Source organism: Drosophila ananassae, chromosome 2R (genome assembly GCF_017639315.1).
Source record: "Drosophila ananassae strain 14024-0371.13 chromosome 2R, ASM1763931v2, whole genome shotgun sequence".
In the NCBI taxonomy this organism is placed as follows: domain Eukaryota; kingdom Metazoa; phylum Arthropoda; class Insecta; order Diptera; family Drosophilidae; genus Drosophila; species Drosophila ananassae.
Window position 1 is genome coordinate 22,690,320 of NC_057928.1, and position 14,504 is coordinate 22,704,823.

Below are 14,504 nucleotides of genomic sequence, written 5' to 3' on the forward strand. Positions count from 1 at the left end.
TTTCCCCGAAATCAGAGGAGGTGACCTTTTCGGTTTCTTCTTATTTTCTTGATGAAACTTTTGCCCAAGACCCAAATGATAAATCATCAAGCTAGGACTCTCCGGCTGTCAACGAAAAACTTTTAATTCAATTTAAATGTCCGAGCAGCGGCGTGGAAAAGGAAAGTGAATTATTTTAGAGCAAATTAGGCGAGTCTTTTGAGGAAACAAATTGTTCTAAAACCAACGGCTTGCTACTCAATTAAATGATAACAAACTGAAGGGATAACAACTTACATTTCGCATCAAAGGATGGATGGGATAGACGGCCAAAATAACCAATTTCTTTGGGCCCAAGAAGAAAGGAAAAAGACCAAGGCAAACGGAACAAGAAAAGTAGTCGGCTAGGTAAACAATCAGGGGAACTGTATCAGCATTTCCAAAATACTCCTTTCATTCCACTCTACTTCATTCAATGACATTCAACAAGGAAAACAAACAGGAGCAGAAAAATAGCATGTGTTGATGTTAGACTTCACAAACAAGCAAAAGAGGGTTACAAAAAAATTGGAAAACCTACGCAAAAACCAACAGAAAAAGGCTCAACTCTTTTTTTTAGCTCATTTACACAAACGCACGTTCCGTTGGGATGATCATCATCATCTGGGGATGAACATTATCCCGACCAAAAACCACACCCTTTTTATCATCTTTTAGAAAAGTTTCCATCAACACAAACACAAATACGGTAACAACTACACATGCAAATAGGAATAGGGCTAAATGGGAACACAAAATTCAAATGCAAATTGAGCGCATTTTTTCCCATGTGCATTTCGGCCAAGTTTCTTTTTTTTTTTTGGTGCAGAAATTTTGGCCACCTCAGGGCAGGAATATTGCCAACTTTTTAATATGTGCCAACAGCCTGTTTATCCGAGGCATATTTGTAAAATACTTTATGCCTCAACGTATTTATTATTTGGCATTCGAGCCCTTTTCGTGGAAGGCCATAAATAATTGTTGCACTTGACCATCTACTTGAAAAATTCAATAAGCCCTCTCCTTTGTGGAAATCGATTTCATTCTTTTTTTTCTTGTGGTTAACCAAGGTTAAACCATATTGCGATGTAAACCTATAATAAATAATTTAAACTGAAAGACACCCTCCGAACATTAAAGTTTCTTCTGTTCATATTTCCATGACCATCCTATTTCCTCTCTCCCTTGGCTAATTGCCATCAGATTAAAGTTAACGCGGCTTACAGCTTAAAGCCTTTCCGGCAACAAGTCACCCGGCTGAAGTTGCATCTTCCACGGGGATACAAACGCCATTGTCCATATATTTCCATATATATATAAAAATTTATATGGGCATGCTGATCACTGAAAAGTTTCTGCACTGTTTTTTACTGGACTTCCGTTCCACATAAATCTGCAGGTTTTATTTTTAATTACCATTAAAACCATTTCCATGTCGACACAGTTGAAAGTTAAAACCTGAACAAAAATTTCAATAAAAAGATATGATGGATGCAAGAAAATAAATTTTTGGTCATTTATGTTGCAAGTTGTGAATGACTTCCGACTGAGTGAAGCTTAATGTTTCCATGGAATCCTTTATGGCTATTAGCAAATGAATTCTGAAAAAGGGTTTCCTTCGCAACGTCACCCATGACTTGAAACCTATTTCTTGATCATCATTATTTTCTCGCACAGTTTGCTCCTACTGCCACAATTTACCAATTTTCGCACAAAACACTTTTCACAGCTCATTAAGGCCAACAAATTAAATGGAATAGCAGGAAAAGCAGAAGAAAATTCAAAAGGAAATCGCAGTCTGCAGGCTGCCGTTTAAAGCAAAAGCGAAACGCACACAAAAATATCACACATACGCCATGTGGTGCGCTATGTTCTGGCATCTTTTGTAATTGTTGCTACAACTTAGGTTTTTGGCCCAAAGACGAGGCATCTTCTTGCTTGTTGCTACATGGCAAAATAACAGAATCATTGCGGAATTTAATTAAGTTGCCAGTTCGGAGGAGCAGTTGGTGTGAACGAAACAGAACGAGCCCATTAACACATTTTTCAAGTTTAATTCAACGTAATAACAAATTCTCCTAGAAACGGAAGCCTGTGGCATGGGCGGTAGTGGTTTGGGACCATTCCGAGGGGGGCATTAAAGCAGCCATATAAATTACAGACAGACATGAGCGGCATACGAGGACTCTGAGGATGCGAAAGTGTTGCCATTAAGTCGCACACGTGTTCACCCCTCCAGAAGAAAGGCGGAGAGACAGCGCGGAGAAAGTCAGACAAGTCAGTGCCAAATGCCAGCGGCAGCTGATGGCTCTTCAAGAACATTTCTTCAAGTGGCTTCCATCTCCCCCCTAATTAAGACAAATGTAAAAACTACAACAACAAATATTCCCAAAACCCGAACACATAGACAAGAATGTTATGTTTTTAGCAAAAATGTAGTATTTCTTTTTTTTTTTTGTTTAAGGTTTCTGGCAATATTTTTGGGAAAACTATGTTAAGTTTCTTTTTAAAAGAAGAGTTTTCAATTTTCGAGAAACTTTTTCTTCAAGTGCTTGTCAGAATCTTCTCCGAAAGTTGATAAAAAGACATTTTCACTTTAGTTCTTTTTGCGACCTGCATGTTGACACACGGCATTTATGTTTGCCCTGACATTGTCACGTGTCTCATCTGGCGGGTCCTGCGGCAGCTACAACAAACAGCCATGAAACAGCACAGCTAGGATAACAAAAACAAATGGAAAAACAAAAGAAAAAACCGAGACCGAAAGCGAAAGCACAAGGGAATGGCACTGGGAATGGAAGAGTCCACAGCAAATGTCAACGCGTTGCTGAAGTGAATGGCTTTCACCTCCGAAAGGAGCTGGGCGTGACCTTTTCGCATTAATCTCCAGCATGATGGCATTTTAATGCAGGAAACTCAACTATAACTATATGGTTATTTATTGTGATGGGCCTGACAGATGTTTCTCTTGATATGGGATATGGGATATGGGCTATGGGATGTTGCTCGTCGATGTGGGCCAGAAAACAAAAAGAATATAACCCAGCTGAGAAATGGGCCAAGAACATTCAATTAGATCATCAATTAGTTATGTGTGTGAGTGACTTTGAGCAACATGTTGGCAAGTGATTTAGACAGAAGATTAGGCAACAGCCTGTCTTTGTTCGGAATAAGAATTCGTAAGGATGTAAGGGGGATTATAAAAGGGGCTATATTTTAGCTAATTAATTTAGATTGATAGCACAGTTCAAAAGGAAACTTACACATGTGAGACTTAAATTAAAATTTCTTCAACAGACCTCTTTGCCTCAAAAACGACAAACTGAAAAACGTTGCCTACTTACCAGCGCAAGCAGAAGAAATCTGAAAGGAGTCGCCAAAAGTCAAAGCTCAGCCACAAAGCAAATGGCAAATGCCATTATCAATAGTCGATTCAGCGAATCCACAATATAGTATTATATATTCTTTATGCAGCTATGAACATGCATTTGCTGCTATGGCGACATTGATACACATTCTGATACAGATATATAAAGAGACATGCCATTTATTCCATTGAACAAAAACTCATTTGTAAGTGTTTTTGTGTGTAAGGGAATTTATTATAAAGGAGGAGCAGTTCCTCAGCAGATTTATTGCTTTATTACAAAGTGGAAAAGTGGGTGGGTTGGCGGTCTGGGCTGGTGGGTGCAAGTCAAGATGGGAATCCAGTTTGGCGACAAAGGCCAAACTGGCGGAGAGCGAGTGGAAAATAAAGAAATGGTTGGCAAATATTTAGCACATGAAGGCGAAAAACAGACTCAGTAAGAGAATGGAGGGGGCAACGGAAAATGAATGCTGCATTTCCGTCTTTTTTGGCTTTTGTCTCCTTTTTTTCTGGGCTCGGGTTTTCCTCTCTGACTGGGGAAATGGGCGGACGAATGGGTGGACCTTGAGGGCGTTCCACATCGTCGACATCGTCATCACCATCATTCTCATTGCAGTCGTTAAGTTATAGACTTTGATTTCGTTTGCTTCACTCAGCTGCGGAGCAACTTTTATATCCCCCCACCATCCAGGATGTGTGTGTGCGCGTCTCTCTGAAAGTCGTTTCAGAGATTTATTTGCCTTGCGCCCTGGCAACGACACTCGACATCCATATCCTTGCTCGTCTTCCTCTTAAATGGCTTTAATTGATTTCTGATTTTATGACCATGATGGACACATTTCACACTTGATTACCCGCCAAGTAGGCTTCTGTCTTGAGGATGATTCTCTAAAAGAAATCAAACAATTTTATACTTAAACAGGCTTCAATATTAAATATATTATCAGACTAAGTAAGCGTTGTGTTTTACGAACTGACAAATCTTTCTAGAATACCGTCAGTGCTTAATCAGACTTCTAGCATCTACGAAACAACAAAAATTGTGTATTATTTGATGTTAATTTTAAAATGGGCGACAAACGATCTGAAGGCTCACAAGAACTCGTAAGCTATGACTCTTATCAGGACGATAGCCAGGTCAGCATGGTGGAGGCTTCAGTGGTTCCTTTGGACACCTCGGAGGATGCCCAGTTTTCGGAGCAGATGTTCAACAGCATTCAGGAGCGTCTGACCCGTATTAACAAGCGCGTACGAATGGCCACTTCGACCATGGCCACATTGCAGAAAGCCCTTCGGAGCCGAATGGTAGCAAAGGCTGCTGCTGCAATTGAGGAAGACAAAATGGCTGGAGGCGACAATGGATTGCGTCGCTATCAGGATTCCAACGAGGAAACTGTTGACTAATTATTGTTATTAAATTCAGTTTCGATGTGTATCTGTTTTTGAAAACTAATCCGACTCAAATCATTAAACGTGACATTGTTTCAAGTTTCAAAAATGTATATGAATGTGCTTCCATTTCCATTGGGAAGAACCCTTCATCATTTTCCAGAAGTTTTACTGCCATTTACAATTTATTCGAGGCCTTTCACAGAAAATTGCCAAACGAACTTCCGCTCTTTCAACACACAATGCCTTCTTTTTTTTGGGGAACAATAAACTTTTCATTGACCGCCCTTCAAAAATTGTACCCGAAGCAATCCGAAGCAGCTGCACTTTGGCATGAGCCCTTTGTTTTGGCCTGAAACTTTGCGGCGAAGCCCCGAAAATGAAAGACAAAGCCGGAAAATTTGAGACTGAAAATTTGCATTTGCCTTTTGCCGCCACACACACTCACACATATATATGTATATGCTGGCAGCCACAAAGACAGATTGCCTGGGGGCCAAACAAATATGTTAAAAGCAATAAATAAGGAAGGACATTCTTCAAGTTCGTCCGCTGCCGCTCGACTTATTGGTAAAAAGATGTGACAGAATTGCCAAAAGCTGAAACTGAAACAAATTGCACAGAAAGAAATATAATAAAAATATTTTCGCATTTATTTTGGAATTGATTTTGTCCTTGTGTCCCTTAAATCCTTATGTGAAACTCCTTTTTGTGACAACCTCTTGACTTAAACTCAAACATGATCGTAGCCATTTATTCTGTTTGCCTCTATGAAGCCAAATAATTCGCCAGAAACTGTCGACGCTGCAGCGTTAAATTATATGAAATATTTTTATTGTTAACTTGCAAAAATGTCAGAAGCATTTTGTCAGCTGGCAAATCTCCGCGGCAACAATTGTGCAACGCGTTTATCACTCCAGCTGCTTCAATGTGGCATGTTGCATCTGCTGCTGCTGCTTCTCTGGTCCCAGGACCCTGTTGGTCCCTGCAACATCTGTTGAATTGTGTTTGCTGACTGCTGCCTCCAGAGCCAGTTTGTCTAGTCGAGAAATGTAGTCCTCTGGTTGGTCCTTCCGTCTTCCATTCCCAGTCGGTTGGAGTCGCATTTTGTCACAACTTCAGATTCCAGAGCTTCATGCTTAAGTAAACTTTGCCTCAATGTTGTGACTACACATTGTGTGTGTGATAGCCGAGTTGACTGAGTGAACTCACTCGCCTGACTGACTGACTATCTGAATAGGCAAAATAGCTGTAGCAGTTCAGAGGACTCAGCTGCTCAGGATAACCTACCAGCTTTTGAATTGCATGTTGCATGTTGCATTGCATTCTCTTAGCTGGAGATTTATAGTAATTCTTTGGAAAAACTTTTTATTTTCCCAGAAGCATAAACAACTAGTTAAAAGCTAATAGAAGTTTTAGGGATTTTAATTAAAGGTTTTGTGTAAAATATAAAGTGAGTATCCTTTGAGGAATTTAAATTCAAGTAGGTTCTAACTTTCTTCTTAAATATTTGGAAATTAATTTCCGATTGAAAGCTTTGAAGTCTCACCAAATTCATTTGCAATTCCCCTCTTTCTGCTCACCAAACTTCGATTCATTAAAATTTCAATATGAGCATCAAATGAAATGCAATTACAAAATGCCACAAAATCACAACACACTGCCCGCCATAAATACACGCACACTCGTCACCCACTTCGGTGGCCCCACCTGGGCACTGAAAAGTCCCAAGTTCAGTGTAACCTGTCACTGTCAGCAGACAAACTAATAACGTTTCGATAATCGCAGCTGGGAAAGTGGAAAATGGTGATGCCTTTGGGTGATGGGTGAGGTTGGAGGATGGAGGATGAAGGCTCTTCCATTCATGGTAAATCAATCGCACCGAAAATGAAAATGAAATTGAAACTGAAACTGAAGCTGAATCCAAAACAGGGTCTGCGGCTGATGGCCTATCCCGGCTGTGAAGTGTCCTGTCATTTGGCTAGGAGCTGTTCACTCAACAAACATTTCCAAGGATCTCATGATTATGCAGAGAAGAAAATGGATTTTGTTGCCTTTAAGGATTTTCCCCCTGAGGCTCTTGTAAGCAACAAATTTTATTTCCGTGTTTTTTCACGGTCTCATGGTGACTTAGTCGAAAGGGGCCACCTTTCACAATGACTGTCCATCTATTTTTTCGCCAGTTTCGAGTTCCCTCCTTTTTTTTTTTTTTTTGTTCATTCACTGGTAATCTGTGAAAATTAGCATTTCAATCAAATCTACTTTTATGTGTCTGACTTGTTTTATGCCTCAACGACAGCTACAAAAGCCTCCATCTCCATCTTCACATTCATGCTCATCGTCGTCATCAGCATCATCATCATCGTTCGGGAAAATGAAAATGTATCCATTCTGTTTATGCATTTGACGAGCCTCGAAAAAGGAAAATTGTCGAAATTGATTGATTAAATATTTATTCATACGGAAGTGCTTAGCGTGTTTTCCCTTTTCTGAAGGGATTTCTTTCTACATATTTATGAACTGTGGCCTTCCTCCGAAAATGCCTCTTGTTTGTTGTCTACTTGGAGAATTTTTCCTTTTGGCTGTGTCATTAATTCAGTTAACATGGAATCCCTTTTGGGCGCGGCTCAGATGTTTGGCGTGGCCCAAGAGGATAGTTGAATCCCTCAAGTAAATAACTCAACGGACTCAATACTTTGATGAACTTGATAAGCGTTTAGTGATTGGGAAGTAAATTTTTTGAGTTTATAAAAAGTAGGTTAAATAATAAACTAAACTATATTCTTTCCCCTTTATCCAGAACCAGCACAGTGGACTGATGAATATCCACCTTTGTTTATCCTTTGGCAGCCTCTGGGCCAAATTTTCGCACACACTGTCTAGGAAGATCATCTTCCCGAAGGCTGGAGGCTTGGCTCATTAATTCGGTTAGTTCCTGGCACTTAAAGTCAATCAACCAGCCCGCAGGAAATCTTAATTAAACAAACTTGTTTGGCAAATCTTTTCTAAATGGCTTCCCCAGCAGCAACACTAAAAGCCCAAACAAACAATGAGCCTTTCCAAAAAGGGAACTTTCCTGTGGCTGGTGATGGTATCGAACCAATGCCCCGATGCCCCGGATGAACTTTGCCGGAAGTGGTGGCTAGCTCACAGGATACCCTTAAACACACACTCACGGGGCTAACAACGACTCGAACAATTCAGACTCCATTTGCGGCTAAACGTGCAAAACAATTTAGCGGTTTTGGCCCATTTTCGTCTTTGATTTTTGACTGCTATGTTCTCAGAATAGTTCAATGGAAAGCCAGTTGTTTTTCCGGCTTCTGGCAATGGGTTCTCCACAAATTGAAAGTGCCACAGTTTATGGCAAGCAGTGAGTGCGCCTTCTGCTACGATTGCACTTGCAATTGGGGAGGGGCATTGGAATCTGGGGAGCACTCAAGCACCACGAGCACATTCTGGGACCTGGCCTGCTGGCTGGGCCATTAAAGCGCTAATAAATTCTCAAACTCATATCAATCGATGGCTGTGTGGAGGTGGAGTAGGCACCATAAAGCGCAGTTTAATGGTGCAAAGAGCTCAAGAGGTGTATAAATAACAAGAAAGATAACTACAATGCTAAGACCAAAGTATACTGGGTATAGGGTTTATAAAATAATGAATATTTGCCGTGCCTTTTACAATTTATTTATAATTTTGCAGATCCATTATTTAGTATTTCATTTAAAACTTATACAAGCAAGTCTGATATCCTTTGAATCTTAGAAACAATAGGTACTCAATCGTGAACACCAGCGAGTCATCATATCCGGAGGAAAGTGGGCAACGTTCCTCATAAATTAGCGATTCGAATGCATTGGAGAGTCATCAGAATAATGAATCGATTAAAGAGGCCGGCTTTTCCAGAAGCAATGTTTAGCTAATTCCTTAAATTCTTCACAAACTTTAGCTATTCGCCTGGCCAGTTTCCACAGACTTTAAGCCCTTTTCTTTAATATAAGCGACCACAGCATTCACTCAATGAACACCTTTTGAACCCAATTCAGGACCCTCGGTGATGGCTTTATTCAATGGACCAAAGAGCCTGGCTCCATGGCCGCTTCTGGCCTGAACCCCTTGGGGTAATAAAGAAAAAAAATGGTAACAGGAATAATAATGAAAAAGAAAAGTTTGTTTTCCCCTTGATATTACTTTAAATATGCAAAACTTCACTGTTTTATGTCCTTGCAGCTGTCCAGTTGACCAGCCAGAGGTCCTTGTTCGGCCAGCTACTTGTTTCTCTAACGAAGTGCGGGGATTCCCCTTTCAAGGAACTTAAATAAAATAATGTTCAGCCCGAGCGCACAAATATTATGTTGCAAAATACAAACACACAGCACAGAGAGACATACTGGAAAGTTATGGAAAAGTTGCGCCTGGTCCTGGTACTGGTCCTGGGCCACTTTTGCATTTTATTATCTCAAGTTTTTCGCTGGCAATTTCTCATATTTCCCGCATTTCTCGCATTTTTCTCTCGCATGTCCGTATTTGTATTTACCCATTGTCGTGCCCGTAAACATGCAGCTTGCTGACTTGTTACTTCTTACTGTCTGAACACCATCATCATCGTCGTCACCATCACGGAGGACGACAGGGACGAAAAACTTCGTGTGTCGCACAAGAAGGACAAGGGGAAAAAAATGAAACAAGGACTGATAAAAACTTTGCCTCATTTTCATGTCAAGCCAAATGAGTTTTGGAAAGTTGGCCGCCCCCTAAAAGTCGTTCTAATGGTGACGGTAATTTTTAATAAAAGCTGCCAAGCGTCGAGACAATTTGTATTTTGTACACATCCCTAGACTATGATGGAATAGTTGTCAAGTGTTGCCAAGAACCTCCTCCACCCATTACTTGTGGACGCAGACATGCTTCTTGGTGCTCTGAGATCCCTTTAGCATGCGGTGCGTGACCTTCTTCTGGCGCTCCGCATGGTCCACAACCCTCTGGCAATGGGCCACTGTACCCTCGAGCTCCCGTTTCAACTTTATGAACTTGTACCTGACATCCACATAGGTCTCGTCCAGCTCCTGGGCACTCCTGGCCCCATACAACTGACCGAGCATCTCCATCTCCGAGTCCACGTTCTGCACCGATGTCACTTCGGCTGATGACACTGTGGGAATCAGTGTGGATGGATAGTCACTACGAAATGGCTCCATATCGATAGTGTACCGCCCAGGGGCATTGTACTTTTGATTCATCTGCTCCACATTTTTGAGACAGCCATCGATCTCCTCCTCCATGGAGCAACATATTTCAAGAGCTTTGTCGATTTTCTTGTACTCCGATTGGACTACTGAAACATTCCAATTAATATTCATTTTATATGGTTTGTAGAATTCGGTTTTTGGATATTTATTTAACCTTTCCCTTTACGGCTATCTTGACTTATATTTGTTCTATATTGGACTGATAGTTGATTACAACTGACTAAAGTCCTATAACTCTACTTGAAAGATATGACATCAAAAGGAAAGATACAAAGGTTGAAGCCTAAAAGATCATGATTTAATTTATATTTATTTTTAAAAATTTGTCCACAATATGGATTCCCAATTTCTATGCATATGGCAGGAGTTTTTATTTATTTTAACTTATCTGAAATTAAACAAAATAAATTAGTTATAAATTCCAAAACAATCTGCCATTCAAGACCTTTACATACCGAGTTCCATGATTTATTCGTTTCTGTCTTTGAAGTTACATAATCAATGCCACCCACCCATGAATTGACATTTTTCTTTGTCGTCTTTGTTGTTTTTATCATTTTCCCTTTACCATTTGAAGTAACTGGTCTCTTTCGACTGGGGATTTTAGCAATCTTTTCCAAGTCCTCTATTTTATCAATCAGATCGTCCATCTTTTCAATCTGCGAGCATTTGCCTCGGCAGTTATTCACAGGTTCCTCCAGCTTTAGAAGCCTACTTTGGGCATCTTTGGCCATTTGATCTAAATTACTTAGGATTTGAAATTTTTTCTGGGCCTTATCGAGATCCTGACGAAGACTTTCATAGAGATTTTCCATGCGTTGCAACCGATCATTGGCAATATTCGAACTGAAGGTATTATTAAGGAGTTTATTTTCTAGATCTTCCACTCGAAGGACGATCTTAGTTTCAAGTTCTCCGGATTTCTGTTTCAGCTGCAGTAACTCCTCAGTCAACTTATTAAACATAATTCTCATGGTGTCGGATTGATTTTTATTTAGGTTGGAGAAATCATTGAGGTGATTTTTAATATCTTTCAACGTTTCCTGAATCTTCGTCACTTCTATTTGGAGAGTCCTTATTTTTTGATCAAGGTCCTTGTCATTTTGAGTTGGCTTTTCCTGTTCTTTTTTTTTAATCAAAGCCTCCAGTTCGGCCAATTTATTCATCAGTTGATCTCTAAGCTTATTGTAGTCAGCATCACTTCCACTTATATGCTTCTCATATTTTTCAGTAGTGATCTGTAGTTCAATTTTCAGCCTTGTAGTTTTTTCCCTAAGTTCCCCGATTTCCTTGCAACAGCTTATACTTTTTTCCAGCTTCTCATCTAGATCCTTTTTCTGCTGCTCCATATCCTTAATTCGATTGTTTAATTGAAGGCAATTTTCATCATTATTTTTGTCACATCTGGAGTTCGTTAGGTTTTTAAGAAGAGCTTCAATTATTTGTAAGCTCTTGGCATTTTCCTCACAAATCTTTATTTTAGCAACCATATTGGGATCTGATGCCCCCAAATGGTTGTTATCAATATTTTTGGAAACATTTTTCATAAGCTTATCCAGCTGATCAAATCTAGCTTCCAGATCGGATAGGTAATCGTTGTTTCCACGATCACAACTCTTTTCACACTTTTCTGTTAAGTCTTTTACTTTTTCCATTCGATTTTCAACTGTTTTCTTGAGGTCCTTCATTTGGTTTTCCTGATCCTGCTGCTTGTCCTTGAAGCCTTTTAATTGATTCTCCAAATCCTTGGCTTTGTCATCCGATTGGTTCTTCATTTGTTTAATTTGGTTCTCGAGATCCCTTATTTTTGAATCGAGCTCAGCACAACATTTTTGTTCTGAATGGCTATTTTCAGCTAACTTCTTATCTAATTTTTCCAGACGATCCTTGAGGTCTTTCAATAGATCCTCTAGGTCCTTCAGTTTCTTCTCTAGATCTTCTTTATCCTTAGAACTGCCAGTAGATGAGTCCAGTTTCCTTTTAAGGTCTTCCAATTGCCTCTTCAAGTCTTCTTCAAGTTTCTTCAGCAGTTCTTGAAGATTTTCACAGCAACTTTTGAATCCCTTCGCTACCACTTGCTTCACTCTGGGCAAAATATTATCCAGATCCTTTCCCATGTCCCCACTAGCCTTTAAAGGTTCGCCAATTTGGTTACCATTGGCTCCCGAAATTTTATTAATGTCATCCATTATCTTGTCCATAGTTTTGTTCTCGTAAAAGCAGCAATTTTTCAGAGAGGATTTTTCGTTAAGGTTTTGCTGTAAAGTGCCCAAATTTTGCTGAAAACTCTTCAATTTTCCGTTTATCTCCATTTGATAGGTAACCCATCCTATGACATCGTTGTAATCGTCGCAACTCTTCATGGTTGACCTGGGCAAGGGTCTAACGGTGGGGGTAATGTCCCAGAATTGTTCAGAACTCTCAGGCACTATTGCCAACAAAGTCACCAGAAAAGACCTTATCATGGCCTGTTTACAGTTTTCAGTTAAATACGTTATAATTGCCATTGAATTCGTTATATTTCTCTCTAATTTACCTGATAATTGACAGATGTTCGAGCCATTAAACTCATAGATGGTTTCGTTTTCGTCACGTTTGTTGCGGTTCACGTTGCTCTGACGCCAGACGGCAGGGTTCAACTAACTGGGCTCAAAGAGTGCCATTGGTTTTGGTACATGCCCGACGATGACCGGCAATTGATTTGCATGCTGTGCTTATTAACCAGCGAGGGGGGTTTCAATAGTTTATTTATCAATAAAATCAAGAAATTTGAAATTGAGAGTAGAGAATTTTACAGAAACTGGTGCCTATTGGCTTGTATATTTTTCTTCTCAAACATAGAAATAAAATCAATTACCCAAATAAAAAGCCTTAGTAATATCTAGAAAAAAAGCTTTGATTATTTATGTTATCCTGGCAGTGGCACCAAAGCCATTCCAACTTTTAAACAGCCCCCTATAAAGCTGCATAAATTTGCGGGAAACCCAATGCAATTCGCAATGCCCAGAGCAGCACTTACTCGTTATCATCGCACAGGTTGCGGCTTCAGTGCCACTTGAAATGGATACCCAACAGGGAGTCCCAGTATTGTGACTCCCAACTGCCCCATCCAACCACCAAATTCTGAAACTGGAGCTCCTGGGTCTCCTGAACTCCTGACTCCTCGCAGCTTCTAGCTCCCCGCGGGCGGTGGGAAAACCTGAAAATGGAAAACAATTTCAGCTACGCAAACACGGCGGAAAAGCCAACAAAAAAAAAATATATATATAAATACATAAAGAGAAGCACAAAAATTAAATTGCTAAGTGGGAAAAAAAGCGAGAAAAAATGGTTACCAAAAAAGAAGCGAAACTGAAATCCCAGCAAAAGTTAAACCACAAAAATAAATGAAATGTATGAGACTTTTGTGCTGTGCTCGCTGAAACATTTCCCAACAGAAATGGGACGGGAAGGGCTGGTTGGATTTCAAATAATTTCCATCTCAAGGTGTTTGCCCAACCATCGAGCCAGGCGCGGATATTAGTTTAATTAGTCAACTTGGCGTATGCATGACGCGCGGTGGCATGCCACAGAACACGTGCCCGCCATGTGGGACGACCTGCCAAGTGAGCGAAGTGAGTGTGCCGCCAAAAATGCAATCGAACTTTTCGTGTTTGGCTTGCGGTAGTTGGACCGGGGAAAGTCACCATCCTTGTGGCTAAAATACTTGCAAGAGGAGCAGAATCCAGGACAGATGCAAATGATAGGTGTTATGCCCGTGGGGGAAGTGCCAGGCACGAAACTTTCTTAAGTAGTTGGCATAGTTGGTTGGTTGGGACGAGCTGCTTCGGAAATTGGCAAGCAAGGCTGTAAGCCTGTCGAAAGACAGTTAATAGTCAGAATAATGAGAAAAAGTTCAAGGCAATATCCAGGACATCACAGGAATTTTTATCCTCTTCTGGCCAACAAAAATTAATAGAAAATGTCTAGTCAAGTGTGAAAATTTCCCCAAAAACAATATTTCAGAGCCTCTACTCGAGTGGCGCTGAACTAGAAATTTTAGAGATTTATTTTAAATTAATTTACTGATTCTTATTTATTTTTCTTTTAGGTAAGTCTAGAGATTCCATCCCTTTTTTTAAAGACTAGTAAGTAATAAATATATTTACTTTTATTGATTTGATTTGAATTCAATTTGGCATGAACTGTCATCTTTTATACTGACCTGTTTCAACCTTTTTCTGATGGCCGATGCCATCTTGCGCTCAGTATCCATCATCAATTATGCTTAAAAGCTGAAAAAGGTTGCCTCGATAGAATAACAACATAAAAAAACAACAAAATTTATATGTCGCATAATGAAAACCTAACCGAAACTTGATAAGCAAACACAGACAGAGAAATGAAGAGAAAGTCCTCTCCACCTCACACCATCCTGCAATAAATCACCTTTCACCGCACATCAATTTCAAAAAGTTTACAGGGCGAGGGAAAGGTGGTAG

General features: G+C 40.0%; 4 protein-coding genes across 4 annotated transcripts in view; 2 read left to right on the forward strand and 2 right to left on the reverse strand.

Annotated features, from left to right (window-relative positions):
- Positions 1–14,504, forward strand: part of LOC6507247 (venom dipeptidyl peptidase 4) — a 71,238-nt gene that overhangs the window by 18,770 nt on the left and 37,964 nt on the right. The window lies entirely within an intron of this gene.
- Positions 4,366–4,887, forward strand: LOC6507245. The gene has a single exon (XM_001956364.4). The coding sequence runs from the start codon at positions 4,454–4,456 to the stop codon at positions 4,787–4,789; it is 336 nt and encodes a 111-aa protein (XP_001956400.1). The 5' UTR covers positions 4,366–4,453; the 3' UTR covers positions 4,790–4,887.
- LOC6502825 lies at positions 9,545–10,246 on the reverse strand. The gene has a single exon (XM_001956363.4). It carries the CDS (start codon positions 10,132–10,134, stop codon positions 9,661–9,663), a length of 474 nt encoding a protein of 157 aa, XP_001956399.1. The 5' UTR covers positions 10,135–10,246; the 3' UTR covers positions 9,545–9,660.
- Positions 9,545–13,138, reverse strand: LOC26515527 (probable DNA double-strand break repair Rad50 ATPase). Its single transcript, XM_032454015.2, has 2 exons — positions 10,479–13,138; positions 9,545–10,411 (listed from the first exon to the last, which is right to left on the reverse strand). Exons 1-2 carry the CDS (start codon positions 12,528–12,530, stop codon positions 10,403–10,405), a joined length of 2,061 nt encoding a protein of 686 aa, XP_032309906.1. The 5' UTR covers positions 12,531–13,138; the 3' UTR covers positions 9,545–10,402.

What these genes read in the sequence shown, in the direction of transcription:
- LOC6507245 (XM_001956364.4), top strand. Translation starts at nt 4,454, where the DNA reads ATGGGCGACAAACGATCTGAAGGCTCACAAGAACTCGTAAGCTATGAC.
- LOC6502825 (XM_001956363.4), bottom strand. Translation starts at nt 10,134, where the DNA reads ATGAATATTAATTGGAATGTTTCAGTAGTCCAATCGGAGTACAAGAAA.
- LOC26515527 (XM_032454015.2), bottom strand. Translation starts at nt 12,530, where the DNA reads ATGGCAATTATAACGTATTTAACTGAAAACTGTAAACAGGCCATGATA.